The 14,498-nt window shown below is 46.8% G+C and overlaps 1 protein-coding gene and 1 non-coding gene across 2 annotated transcripts in view; one reads left to right on the top strand and one right to left on the bottom strand.

Annotated features, from left to right (window-relative positions):
• Window positions 1-14,498, bottom strand: part of LOC102509078 (E3 ubiquitin-protein ligase HERC2) — a 176,582-nt gene that overhangs the window by 23,370 nt on the left and 138,714 nt on the right. The window contains 10 exon segments of the mRNA XM_032479272.1: window positions 44-159; window positions 765-920; window positions 1,335-1,460; window positions 1,976-2,094; window positions 2,178-2,336; window positions 2,848-2,979; window positions 4,404-4,511; window positions 7,417-7,570; window positions 10,103-10,294; window positions 14,110-14,250. Coding sequence (XP_032335163.1) covers window positions 44-159; window positions 765-920; window positions 1,335-1,460; window positions 1,976-2,094; window positions 2,178-2,336; window positions 2,848-2,979; window positions 4,404-4,511; window positions 7,417-7,570; window positions 10,103-10,294; window positions 14,110-14,250 — 1,403 coding nt within the window.
• Window positions 356-427, top strand: TRNAG-GCC. Its single transcript has one exon. It is a non-coding gene; the product is annotated as a tRNA-Gly (tRNA).

Genomic DNA, 14,498 nt, shown 5'->3' with positions numbered 1-14,498 from the left:
TTCGCTCACAGACAGCATTACTTCCTGTTTCTGACATAATCACCTGTTCATCCACTGCACAAGCTGCTCATCTTGCTCTCTTTTAAAAACGTCGTGCCTCTCATGGAGGACATCCATGTTTTCACCGTCTGCCATTAACTCGCGGATTTTCTTAGCCACCTAGACAATATTATGAGATTACAAATCAAACACTTCTCTCTCAAGAATAAAACAACTAATATTAAGGGAAGAAGATAGGAGGAATTCCCACCCGAGAATATGAGGAAATGCCAACATTGTGATTTTACGGTTAATAAGCAAAACCAATCTGATTATACCCCACTGAAGATATTTCAAGATGTCTAGGCAGAGGGTGGGGAATATAGCTCAGTGGTAGAGCTTGTGCTTGCCCTGCACAAGATCCTGGGTTCAATCCCCAGTGCCTCCAATAAGGGGAAAAAGAAAAAGTAATAAAAAAATAAAATAAAATAAAATAAAATAAAATAAAATAAAATAAAATAAAATAAAATAAAATAAATAAATAAAAAAAAATAAAATAAAATGCCTAGGCAGTATCATTACATCTTCAGTTTATCTTACTAAAAATAAACTGAAATTCGCAGTGTCAGTTTATTCATTTTCACCTACGTGGTTTTTCTCCTTGGCAGTATTTCTTGGCAAGAGGAATGTTACTGTGTCTCATAATACTGGTATCTTTTTACACTGTGGCTGAATAAAGAAAGTGGTTTGCATTCCAAAAGTCATTCCCAAACAATGTGCAGTACCTCGTCGAGAAACAGGCGGGGCAGCAGCGTTCTCCGGTCCAGGGCCACAGCGACGCGGGAGGCCATGCAGTACCTTCGGAACCAGGCCCACTTGTGCGTCTCCGCACAGCAAGGGAGAGTGTCTAGTTCCAGGTCACAAGCAAGAGCTACCAGCACCTGTGGTCATCGAAAATTAACGACACAGGGCCACTCAGCAACACGGCCAACATTCATCAAAGACAGCCCCAGCACAGGCTCTGAGGGTCCCCCCTCAGAATTCCTGCTTCAGGCTGACTGCCGCGCGCCCAGCAAGGGTTTGAGAATCACCAGGGATGGGGACTGTTCCCACCCAGCTCCTAGGGATGCACCGGACCGCAGGACCTTGGCGCCAACAACTGCTACCACCCCTGCTGCCTCCGTCAGGGCATCTGAAAGTCCCCTACTCCTCAGATCACTTGGTCACCCCTGGAGGTTCTCATGCTCAACTCCAGCGGCACCTCCCCGTCCCCAGGGATGCCCGATATTTAACTCATGGCCCTTGACAGCCGTGTGTGTGGCTCTCCCATCGCTTCAAAACAAGTCGCGTGTCACCTTAAAGAACGGGCTGTGAAGCAGCTGCTTGCCCCCTCGTACAACAGGGTCTTCATACTCAAACTGCCTCTGCAGAGCCTCTGGAAGGCCTTTCACCAGGGCGGCAAGAGCACTGCCTGAAAAACTCTGAAGGAAACAGCAAGATTATAATCATAATTGTACAACAAAATTACAATCAATGTGATCAATATTTTCAAGTAGGAAAAAAAATCTAAAAGGATGTGATGAACACTAAAATAAAAAAGAACAGCATGAAAATCCACCTTAGAATGTTTGGTCTCAATTTCACGACAGCCACTCCCGGGAACCAGTTCCTTTCTGGCCTACAACCCCCCCCAACCCCTGGGATGGTGAGAATGAAACATTCTTTGAACAGTAACCACCTCATGCAGCCAAACAAAGGGGATGTGCTGATTCAGACTCAGAAAGTCCAACAGACAGAATCCCGTTCTCACAGCCACTGAAGCCCAGCCTGCCCTCAGCACAGGGGCAGTGACAGGGGGCCTGGATGCCAGAGGCGGTCTCATTCTTGTGAAAAATTCTCCAACTCCTCTCAGTTATTTAGGAGTTTAAATTACTAAAGCCAACATTTTAGTCCCGAAGGGTCAGCTGTCTGGAAACTGTAACGTAATGTTTCATACCAAAGCTCTCGTTTCCCCGTCGTTGTCTCCAAGTAGCCTGTTTATGTTAATTGACTGCCCAAATTCGGTTGTAAGCAGCTTCCTCAGTCTTTGAAGGGCCCACATCCTGTGACTAGCAGCTGAAATGAGCAGACAGACAGGGTCAGAGGATGACCACGGTTCCCTCGGAGCAGGACAGACCTGGAAGCACACGTGCCGTTACCTAAGGCGCTCAGCTGTGCACAGGCCGCCAGAGATGCCGCCAGGCGGGGGACGATGCTTCTGTTTGAGGCAAGGTTGAGCCGAAAGTCCAACAGACACGTCACCAAGTCCATGGATGGACAGGAGAGGACGCAGCGATCAGAAAGGAGGTCTTTAGGGCCTGTAGAAAGAACATTATGCTGTACACCAAAAATTGACACAACATTGTAAACTGACTACACTTCAATAAAAATATACATATACAAAAAAAAAAAAGAAAAAAAAACAAAAAGAAAAAAGAACACGATAAACGTCCCCCCGCTGGGCTGGGCGAAGGCTCCCCAACAAGAAGACTTGCTCAGTCCAACCAACAAGGGGTGGACCCATGTGGTTAGAGAGGGGTCCAGGGGCCTGTCACTGTCTAGGTCACGTAAGTACGTTCTGTACACTGACATTTTACTCGAAAAGTCAAATGGCTTAAGAATGGCAACCAGCAAGAGCAGGGGAACACTGGGTGGAGAGGGGGACAGATACCCAGGCAGCTGGACAGCAGAGGTGGCTCACTGCAGCTCTGACCCTCGCCGTGGTGGGGCCCTGGGCAACGCTGGCTCCCCAAACAACAGGAGAAGGCAGCCCACAAGGCGCCTTGCTTGGGTCAAGCCCTGGTGGCTGGAGGCCAGGCCCCTCCTTACCCGCGGCTGGTGTGATGGGGTAGACGGTGAAGCGCCAGCCCCACCCGTTCACAGACCCATCGCTGATGAACTTCCACTTCAGCTCGTCCCCCGGGATGCGCAGCTCGCTGGACCAGTCGGACCACTCCCGACCTGGTAGAGTGAAGAACACTGGTGTTGGGTTCACCCATCATCACATCAACACTGACTTCTTTAAACACAAAGCAGAGTCATTTGCGCCCAGTCTGGAGCACAGCCGGCTCCTCCAGCCCACTCCTCACGTGCGTTCACACTGTGCCCTCAACACACCCTGTACCAAACAGTGGGGAAGCAGAGGGCGGGCAGGCAACACCCGAAGGGAGATGCTCACATGCAACCGTGATGCTGTGAGGGGCCTGCAGAGCCAGCCTCTACCCACACCCAGGTCAGGGGCCATGGGGAGGTTTCCTGGAAAAGGTGTGACATGACAGTGGTTCCCAGGCAACAGAAGACAAAGTCCCAGCCTTCCCCAAAGAGGGGGCACATATGCAAAGGCACAGGGGCACCCCTGAGCCACAGGGGCAACTCAACATGGAATGGCCACTCTCGGGGGAAGGGAGCAGCCCCACCAGAGCCCGTAAGCCACGGGAAGCAGCTGGAGAGACAGGGCTGCAGTGCGCCACCCCAACCAGGCTTCTACTTAGAAGGGCCACCAGGCAGCGGGAGGGGAGTGGCTCAGAAGGGATCTGACTGGAAGCAGAGAAACTGGGCACATCTCCAACATGACTAAAACTACATCAACATTTGTCAAAATGCCAGAAAGCAAGCCATGCTCATCTGTGACCACATCCTTCATCCGAAGTAATGTCTTGTGAGGAAATTTCACTGGGACACAGCCAGGCCGATCATTTACACTCAGGCTGTGGCTGCCTCTGCTACAAAGGCAGAGGGGAGCAGTTATGCCAGGAAATGTTAGCGGACACTTGCTCCAGACAAAGGATAAAAATAGTCTGAAGAGTTCCCGAGTACATACAAATAGCTGCACTGATGATTCTAAAAAGCCCTGTGGGAGAGCATTTAACAAGCCCTGGTACAGAAGGACTCACCCCTGCTCAGCCTCGGGGAGCCCGTCAGCAGAGCAGCGAGAGGCCTGCAGGTGACCGTTCCCGTCTGCTCCAGCGTTCTGGCCTCCCCACGCACAGAGCACACACTCCACGTGGAGCCCAAGCCCTCACAGCATCAATTAAAAAACAAATCCCCTTATGAAGCTCTGTAGCACGAGCCTGGCCCTCCCACGCTCTTTCCAGCACTATCTCCGCTGTCTGGGTAAGGCCAGCCTCCTGGACGGCCTGTGCCCCCAACAAGGACCCACTCTCACACCGGTCACACAGGAGTCCCACCCATCAGGGGTGAGTGAGGTACAAACATCACTTGGATAATGATCTTACTGAAAGTACTGGCAGATAAAATCTGTTATATTTTGTGGGTAATCACGTATTATCCCTTCCTGAAATCTCACGTGAGAATGAAGCGGTAACACTCTGTTCAGTAATGGTCACTGTTCTGTTCTACAGAAGCATCTCAACCTCCCCTCCCACCTGACCGCACGGAGACAATCCGGTTGACGCCGTCCATGACTGTGAGAGGGTCGTGGCGCCGTTCTGTTGAGCACTGCCGGTCAAACTCCACCCTGAGGCCTTCTGCGCCTGGAGGACGAATGAGTAGGACACACAGAGTGACCGCTCCCAACCGGCACAGCACAGGCCAGGCCCAAAGTCATGACATACCACGCAGAAGCAGTGAGACTAACAGGATGCCTGACAGCTAACGCAGAGCAGAAAGTCAGGAAGAACTAACCTCAAAAAATAACAACTTAAGATTGACTCCCGCTCCTCCCGCGCTGCCCCCCACAGAAGACACTCTCACTGGGCCAGCTGGTCTGGTGGTCTCACTTCCGGGCAAGTTCTCATGCTGCAGCCCCAGATGCAAGACGAAGCTTTATATCCTGTCCCCTCCTCTTACAGAGCTGTGTGAGATCACACCCCTCAAGCACTTAGTACCAGGTCTAGAGTCTTCTGCGGGACAAGTTAGGCTACAAAAGCATCAATGAAGGGCCAGATCTGGGCTATGGTGGAGGGAAGAAGTTGGCAAATCCTCTCCCCACAGAACTATAAAACCACTGGGAAATGTGAAAAAGTGATTCCAGGGCTCTTCAAATCAATTAAGGGCCAACAACAAAATGAGAAAAACTGCTGCACTCAGGCAGGGACGGGGGAGCCTGGGGCGTTCCCGCCTGGGGCTGGTCTACACGAGCTGGAGCACAGCCCGGCCAGGAGGGGCCCTGCCTCCAGGGATGCTCGCTGGTGCAGAGCAGGGGCAGCGCCTGGCAGAGATCCTGGGAGTCAGAGGGCACCAGGGTTATGGAGAATACGCGGGAGAGCCTGCCTCTCTGCTGGCCCGAGGACTGGTGGGACTAGGCAGGTCCAGACCTGAGACCTAGCCAGAGATCTAACAGGAAGATCCTGGAAGTCAGGGAGCAGAGAAGGGTGCAGTGAGGACATCATGGTGGCCTGGGTGACCCAGGGCACATGAATTCAGGAAAGCGGGAAGAGTCGGGTACACACACAGGAAAACTGCCCAAACACTGACTTCCACGCCCTCCCTGCCCCACCCATGCAGAGATCCATCCACAGAAGGGAAAATTCAGCAGGCTTGGACACTACGCCAAGCAGATATGGAGCAAATCCTAGAGGTCAGGCTAGAAAACAAAAATGAAAATCAAAAAGTAAAGCCATGACATCAGCAGCTATGTGACATCAGTGGGGAGATTTCAAAGACTAACTCCAGGCATGTTATAAAACAGTCCAAGAACTATAGCAACATTTACAAATCTTTAAAAAAAAAATCAGAATCCAGATGACACAACACAATCTAAAATGTCCAGTTTTCAATAAAAAATTATGAGCTGCACAAAAACACTGGGAAGTGTGAGCTGTACTCAGGAAGACAATCAGTGAACAGAAACTGACTCTGAGGGGCCAGGGGCTGGGTCTGGCGGACACCACCTTCACAGCAGCTGTGATAAATATGTTCCAAGGGTTTGTGAAAAACCAGAGAAAGCATGATAACCAAGGAAAATGTGAGAACAACGATTCAACGAAAAAAAAACACTAAAAGGAAGTTTTGAGGGTGGAAAGTACAAAGACCAAAAAGAAAAATTGACAAGCTGGATGAAACAGCAGCTCTGAAGTGGCAGAGAAAACGAATCACCATACAACTTGAAGCCTACACAATTTCTATCACTGTCTATCTGAAGAACAGGAGAAAAAAGACTGAATAAAAATAAAGTCTCAAATACCTGGGAGACAACATTAAGTATACAAACATACGCATAATGGGAATTCTGCATCTCCCCCACAAAAAAAGAGGGAAGAGAAAAAAGGGCAAAAAGTGCTTGAACAGATATAGCTCCGAACCCCAAATTTGATGAAAAACATTAATCTGCAGCTCCAAAAACTAATCAATCCCAAGTAGGATAAGCACAGAGATCCACACCCCACACACATTAGACTGAAGCTGTTGAAAACCAAAGACAAGGAGAAAAGCATGAAAGCCACAAGAGGGAAAAAAAAATTCACAAAACATGATTATGACTTCTCCTGAGAAATAATGAACACAAGAAACCAGGAGGGTGACAAATTTAAAGTGATAAAAGGAAAAAATTTCTATCAACTAAGAATTCTATATCCAGCAAAACTATCCTTCAAAAATGAAGGCAAAATAAAAACATTCCCAAATATATGCATACTAAGAAACGTAAATCCAACCATAACTATAATTACATTAAGTGTGAATGGCCTAAGCATCTCAACCAAAAGACAAAGACTACCAGGTTGGATTAAAAAAAGCAAGATCTAACTAAAAGGTGCATAACAAGAGACAAACTTTAGACTCAAAGACATAAAAGGTTGGAAATAAAAGGATAGAAAAATATCTACCATGCAAACAATACCCATTAGGACAGCTGGAGTGGCTATACTAACATTACACAAAATAGACTTTAAGACATGTTAATAGAGACAAAGAGGGACATTTCACAGTGAAAAATGGGTCAAACATCAGGAATATATAACAATTACAAAGATATGCACACTTGGTAACAAAGACCCAAAACACATGAAGGAAGAACTGACAGAAATGTCAAAAGGAGACAAATCCACAATGACAGCTGGGGACCTCAAACCCCAACTTTCAACAGCTGATAGAACAAGTAGACAGAAAATCAGTAAAGATACAGACGATTTCAGCAAGACCACCCACCACCTTGACCTCACAGACGTTTACAGAACACCCTCCTGTGTACTTCTTCATCTGACTATTCATCTGTACCCTTTTTCACATACTTTACAATAAACCAGTAAACATAAGTAAAGGTTTCTCTGAGTTCTGGGAGATGCTCTAGCAAGTTAATTGAACCCAAGGAAGGAGTTGTGCAATTCCATAGCTTTTCTATAAAACTATGATAGTGGATTCTGTTGATGCCATGGCAGAAATGAAGCTGTTCTACAGGCAGGGCCCCCCCATTTCCTCCCTGGGACCAGCCCCGAGTACCTGGTATCTTCACTGTGCCGCTGGAGGATGTGTCATCTGTGTAGGGATGGCTGCTCTCCACCACCACGGGCTGGGAGGACAGGCGGCCACTCTGTGAGTCTGTGGCTACGTCCTCCAACTCAGTGACACAGAGCTCCAACAACATATCAGCCACCTGTGGGAGGAAGTGGGTGACAAAGCAGGAAGACATCAGGATGCCCGCTCTGATCCAGATCTTTCTGCAGGGACGAGGCAGAGTGGAAGATTTGGGAGTCTGAGAAATTTACTTTAAATCAGGGCTCGGTTTCCTTACCTATAAAAAATCAAGACAGCCCACAGCTCAGAGATGCTTGGAGAGACCCTAGGTACAAGAAGCCAGGCGGCACCTGACACACACAAAACACCCAACACGTACCAACTGATGAAACAAAAGGCCTCTGATTACAAGTTTCTCCTCATACACAACCTCGTGAGGAAAGTCTCCCTCAAGAATAAAACTATCAAGCGAAGGAGCAGAACGGTGACAAAAATGACCCAGATCCTAGAAGGCACTGGGGTCAAGCAGGAGGGGGCAGGCATGGAGAGGAATGACCAAGCCGCCCAGGTCGAACAGCGGTGGACTCTCTGAAATGAGGGCTACAAAGACGAGCACACCTGGGGGTGTCTCTTGACCAGAGACATTGAGGGCCAGCCCCCAGTACCACATTCTCCCAACAATCCATAATGTTCTGATTGCATTTTAAAATTTTAGTGATTCACACTATTTCAATGGTTAATACTGCTGACTATAAACTCCCTGATTGCTATTTTTAAAACAAATGAGAATGTTATTATAGTAGTAACACAGTAAACTCCAAACTTTTTAATTTAGAAAAAAAAAAACTATTTTCTATTCTGTACTTTTCAGAAATAAATGATAATTTGTACCTACTTTTTCCTCATATCATATTAGGTAACAAATAGATTAGCCTAGTAAGTAATTTTATTAATGACAAACTAAGATCACTGCCATCTAGGCATTATCATTATAAATTCGAATGTTTCCTCTCTTTTTAAAAAAAGTCCCAAATATTAGGTGAGGGTAGGACACAGGAGTAGTGTCTTGCCACTGGACAGGCAAGTCTGAAGACAGTCCCATCTTTGTTTCTGTCTCCCCCTGAATCTGAGACACTGACATCATCAAAGCTGAATGCACAGCCCACCAGGGCTCTTCTGGGGTTTAGAAACTTCCTCTGCAAAGCCAGTCAGTCCCCTAGGAGAGACAAATAAGCTCTGAGGAGAGGGTGACAGAGGGGTCACAGATGCGGTTCTGCCCTAAGAGCGTGCAGGATCCAACATCATTTCTCCCACCCATCAGCAACCTGAGTGCCTTTGAGGCACTTAATGACCTCTGAGAGCCTCAGTTTCCTTATCTGTAAACAAAGGGAACACCTGTGTTCCATGCTGAGTGAAGGCACCGAGAACCAAGCCTCGTAGGTGTGTATAGACAAATGCTGGGCATCACTACTTTAAATCCAAGATCTTCTCATTCATCCTTTCCTCTCACAAATGCAGCAAACTTGTGAAAACAACATTTTGCTTATGGCAATTCACCTTGATGTAATCTCTGACAATCAGCCAATCAACTCGCCTCAAAAAATTAGAAAGTAGGAAACCTGTAACTTTTTAGTTCCTCCTGAATGCAATTAAAAAATAATATGCCCCTAAAATAGCTCCCAAACCATAACTATGATCTCAAGACCACTCGGCCATACCAAGTACTTTATGGTTATGGTGGTGGTGGTGGTGATACAGAGCTCAGAGGAACACTGACGACACACCTGCACAGAGCACATGGCACTGGCCTCCCTGACACGGCCAGCTCTGGAAAGGCAGAGAACAAGGCCACTGCTAAGCAAGAGCCCTTCAGGAAGCCTAACGGTGTCAGGACCGCTCAGCTCGGTTTCTAAGAGATATTGATAAGTTCTGACCGTACACCCTAGACTAGCCACATGCAGCTACTGAAATTTAAATTCATTAAACAGTTAAATAAAATGAGAACTTCAGTGCCTCAGGTGCACTAGCTACATTTCAAGTGCTTAACAGCCTATGTGGCTGGTGGCTACCAGGTACAGAACAGCACCACAGCCAGAAGTCCACAGAACCCAGTGTTAGCAAGTATTAAAACATATTTTAAATAGTTAATAGTTAAAATACTACGGTATTGGAGCATAAAAAAATTAGATTAATGAACAGAGAAGAGTCCGTAAAGGGACCCAAAAACATACAGAAATTTAGAATATGATAAAAGTGGTCTTCAAATCACTGGGGAAAAGATGGATAATTCAATAAATGATGCTGGGGCAAGATGTTTACCATCTAGGAAAAAAAGAGTTGAATCCCTACTTTACCTCTCAAAAAGGTAAATATAATAACAAATTGAATCATAAAAACAATTAGAAGCAACCAAGGAGAAATCTTTAAACAATATCTGTTGGTAGCATATTTTCAGCATAACACAAAATCCGGAAGTCATAAATGAAAAAAACTGGTAGATCCGACTTCGTAAAACTTAGACATTTCTAAATTCTAAAATATCAAAGCAATTTCAAAATGTAAAGTGAGAAGCCACTGCAGCACAGGAGACAGAGAGGGGACTCATTTTTCCTGGAAGCCCTTCAAGTTCAGGACGGGGGCAGCACCTCCCACCTGCCCGCCCGCAGCTCACCTGGGGGTAGGCGGTGCCCATGCCGGACAGCACGGCTGAAAGCACGTCCTTGCCCTTGTCCCCCGCCCGGCTGCACACAGACAGCTTGAGCAGGTCCACCAAGACACGCGTGTCGTCCGCGACCAGCAGACTGGTGAACTCATCCAAGGACTGAGGTTCTGGGCCTGATGCTTTATTTTGGCTTTCAACATCCTAAGAAGTCCAACAAATAAAATGAGGAACAATGTGTCCAGAGATAAACAGTCACCAGTTAACCCATAAACTCCAAGGATACAAGATGACCACTCAAGGAATAAGGGACTAATGAGGCATTTAAGACCATGAAATACCGTGAAATAAGAGATTACAGGCCCCTAAAATCTCCACCACCACATACTACACTTTCAGGACCAAGTAACTATTTTATGAATTACCCACAGCAGCTGTCAGAAGGAATGACAGTTTACACTGTGATCAAGTTCACAGCACAGGTGTTCTTTATAAGGGGAGGCTTGGAATGAAGTCACACCACTTAAAATCTATCCCCTGCCCCCATCCATAGGGGATGATTGGGAGTTTTCTATCAACTAAATTTGTACATGGTACTTTTACATTTTTCTCCTAGACCTTCTTCATAATTCCTTCCCAGGATCTTATTTAACGGACGCACTGGTGTGTAACACATTGCCCATAATCTCTTGTTCCCAAGGCTCTTTGAGAAAGAAAACGTCCCCTTTTACTTCCTATTCAGTGTGTCAGTTAAAACACACCACACCTGAGGTCACTGAGCTCTCCTCCACATCAGCAGAGGAAAGGGGCCGTCCGTCTGCATCTCTGCCCTCTCCTCCACCCCACCTCCTGAGGGTGCCCCACCCGGGACAGCCGTCCCCCAGCCTGCTGCCCACCACACAAGAGCCTCTTGGACGCTGGCAGTGGGACTCGGCCTACAGAAAGGAACAGGGAGCCGTCAGAGCTGGGAAATCCCGTAGCTTTTGAGCTCAGGAGTGGGAATCACTGAGACCCCGTGCTGATCAGGGGAGGACCTGGTTCCTTTCAGTCCCACAGGCAGAGTCCAGCTCACCAGAGGAAAAACAAGATGGTGGAGATGCCACCTTCTCTCCTCCCTTGCTTCTGGGATCTCGGTGAAACCTGCCTGCCAAACACAACTGAGCTGGGGGAAGCACAAGTCCCACCAGGAACCTTAAGCGGAATGGGACCCATCCGATATGCAAGTGCCATCAGTGCCCAAGGTGGCCCTAGAAACCAGCGCTCTCTGAGGTGGGAGCACTGCTTCTTCCTATAAAGAAACAGATCCTGCTCCCACCTCTGAGTGAAGACCCAGGGAATCAGTACGTGAAACTCATCAGAATCTCACTTGCTGAAGAGCAGCAAAACCATTTGGTGAAATATATAAATTGTATACAACAAGAAACAGTCCCAGCATTTTTTTGGTGGGGGTACTTGAGGAAAAAAAAAAAAAGAGAGAGAGAGAGAGAACAAGTCCCAGGGAATTGCTAAAAAATATCACTAGCTACATATCCTTGAATATGAATTATCACCCAAAGCTAACATTAAAATTCCTCTGCCATAATTTATGTATCAAATCAAAACTGCAATGGTAGGAACTTAGGGGTATAACCTGGGTAATGTCTGTATCTCATGAATTGGTGGGAAAGAAATGATACCATCCCTCTTCTCCCTAAAAGCAAAAATTTCCCACAATTCAGAATAATTTCTGCATTAAACCCTCATCCTAGAAGATTGCCAAGTATCAGAAGCTGAGTTCAGACACCTAATTTATAAATAGCAAATTTCTTATTACCACAGATGGTTATGAATAATTCCCATAGGACATAATTTTGTCAGCAGCAACACCACAATAAATCAAGAGTTCCAAATGTAATTGAAAATAATGTGTGCTTGTTCCCCAGCTGGATGTGCTGGAGGGGAGACAGCATGGGCAGGGAGAGGGGGCCTGGCACAGGAAGCACCTCAACAGGCCTGGGAGGGCGCCCGCCTGGGAGGGTGGCTGGTGTGACAGAGCCAAGCCAAGTGGAAGGTGTCCCTGCTTTGGGCCAGCTGGCCTGGGCGGTAGGGTGGGGGAGGTCACAGGTCAAGCAGGTGAGAGGTCATCCCTGCAGAGGGCAGACTGGTTTTGAGTGCCAGAAGCTGTGCAGGAGAAGGAGGTGCCCATGTGGGAGAGGGAGGCAGGCTACCTAAGGGGGAGCTATGGAACTGTCCGTAAGGGGCCAGGCTTCTCATTTTCAGAGAAAAGAGTTATATATACAGAAAAGTGGGAAACTAGAATGATTCCTTACAGTTACTAGAATTGATTGGACTGCTGGGAACCAATGGTTTTCAATATATGTAGATATATAACAAAACAAGTATTAATATAACCCACTAACTTACTGTGTGGGTACACTCATGCACGCGCGCATGCGCACGCACACACACACCCCCTAGCTCTATCTACTAAGAGAGTTGTGCCCAGCAACCTCCCAACAGCAATGAGCACGTGAAGGCCCAGATCTTGGCTTCTAAATACCACTCCCCACTAAAAACAACCAAGACTTCTTGGAGGAACATCTAATTTCTGTGCTGGAGCATAAAACATCTTGTTGAACCTAGAATTTTGTGTTGTGCCAGGAAACAAAGAAATAAAAGAGTGATGGGAACATGTTAAAAGAACATATAAAATTCTACCAAATATTTTAAAAAGTATTAACATCAATCCTTCACAAACTCTTCTAAAAAACAGAAGAAGAAGGAACACTGCCTAACTCACTCTAGAAGACCAGTGTTAGTTACACTGTTACCCAAACCAGGCAAAGACATCATAAGAAAACTGCAGCTCAGTGAGCCTTATGAACACAGGCACAAAAACCAGCAAAACAGCAAAGCAACCCAGCAACATATAACAGGATTATACACCTAAAATACAGAAAGGGAGAGAGCAAGGATAAATCCTGTGGCGTTGGACTGAAATTGAAAGTACTGGTTTGAACCACTCATGCTTTTCACTATATAGGTGATGTCAAGGGAGAGACTTGGCGTAAGCGGGCGTGCATGTGTGTCTGTTTGCTGAGAGGGCCTAAACCCAAGGACACCCAGGAGGAATCAGCTTACCAAGCTTCCAGATCTTGTTTCTAAATTCTATGATCAACCAAAAGGAACCAGGGCTCCTTGGAGAAATGGTTGATTCTGGGGCAAGGCCAGGGCAGGTGAAAGATGAGTCTGGAACACACTATTGTGCCAGAAAGTAACGAAATGCTCAAAGAATTATGGGGAGACGTCAGAAGGACAAAGCAGCAGAAACGGGCTCCCAACGGCCAAGTCTGGGACAATTTGGGTGTCAAATGATGAGAGCGATGCATGTCATTATTTGAGTAAAACAGGATCCCATGAATCTTTACCAACGTAGACAGAGGAGACGAGAAGGGAAAGCTCTCCCTTACAGAGGAACAACGACAGTCCAAAAAGAACTATGAACTCTGAACAACGACCACAGAACAACCACCAGAGCGATAATGGACTCGGCTAGAATCATCACAGGTACTACAAACTGGTAGATGAAAATACGATGAGGGACAAGATATCCGCACAGGCTCAAAGTGCTTCCCCATGAATACTTATTACCATTCTTCTCCTAACTTCCAGCGGGGACACCTGGCAGATACTCCTGACCAAGTGGTAAGACTTCACACCCCAAGTTACGCAGCACATCACATACCCACTGGGATGCAGCGGAAAGCACTCTGCATCATTCCTGTGGTGTTTCTGACAAAAGGAAGGACTGAAAAAGTGTTGCATACTGAAGACCAAAGAGACCACACTCAGCCCTGGGCTGGGTCCTACTGATAAAGGATGCTAATGGGACAGCGAGCAAAACCTGAGTACAGTTAGAGAACGTAGGTGGACGGCACACAGGAGTGTACGGTGCTCTATTTCTACACCCTACTTCTACAACTTGTGAGTACATTTAAAATTATTTCAAAATAAAATGGTAAAGAAGAAAGCCCTTTGACCTCTTTGGTTTTGGTCATGGTTTCTGCAATGATGCTGGCAGCTCCTGGGTCATCTGTCACCGGGATAAATGGCCGAGAAGAAGCTGAGGAAGCAGACGGGGTCACTGCGGAGGGGGTCACAGCATCCTCAGAAGAGACAATCTAGTTCAGAAACAGAAGAGGAGAGACTCAGCAGCACGGCACACTTCCCACCCACCTCCAAAAGCCTTTTCTAAAAGGGCCAGCTGGCATATTCCAGACTTTACAGACTTAACAAGGCATTTACACCACCAGTCCACCACCTTCAATGAGATCTGGGACAGCTCTGCAAAGCCAAGCACATTCATGTATCAGGAAAACCTATTAATATTCAAAACAGGTCACATGAAGATGACTAAAATGAGCTCACA

This window comes from Camelus ferus, chromosome 5, assembly GCF_009834535.1.
Source record: "Camelus ferus isolate YT-003-E chromosome 5, BCGSAC_Cfer_1.0, whole genome shotgun sequence".
Classification (NCBI taxonomy): domain Eukaryota; kingdom Metazoa; phylum Chordata; class Mammalia; order Artiodactyla; family Camelidae; genus Camelus; species Camelus ferus.
The sequence above is the reverse complement of the archived record's forward strand: the minus strand, read 5'-3'. Positions and strand labels throughout refer to the sequence as shown.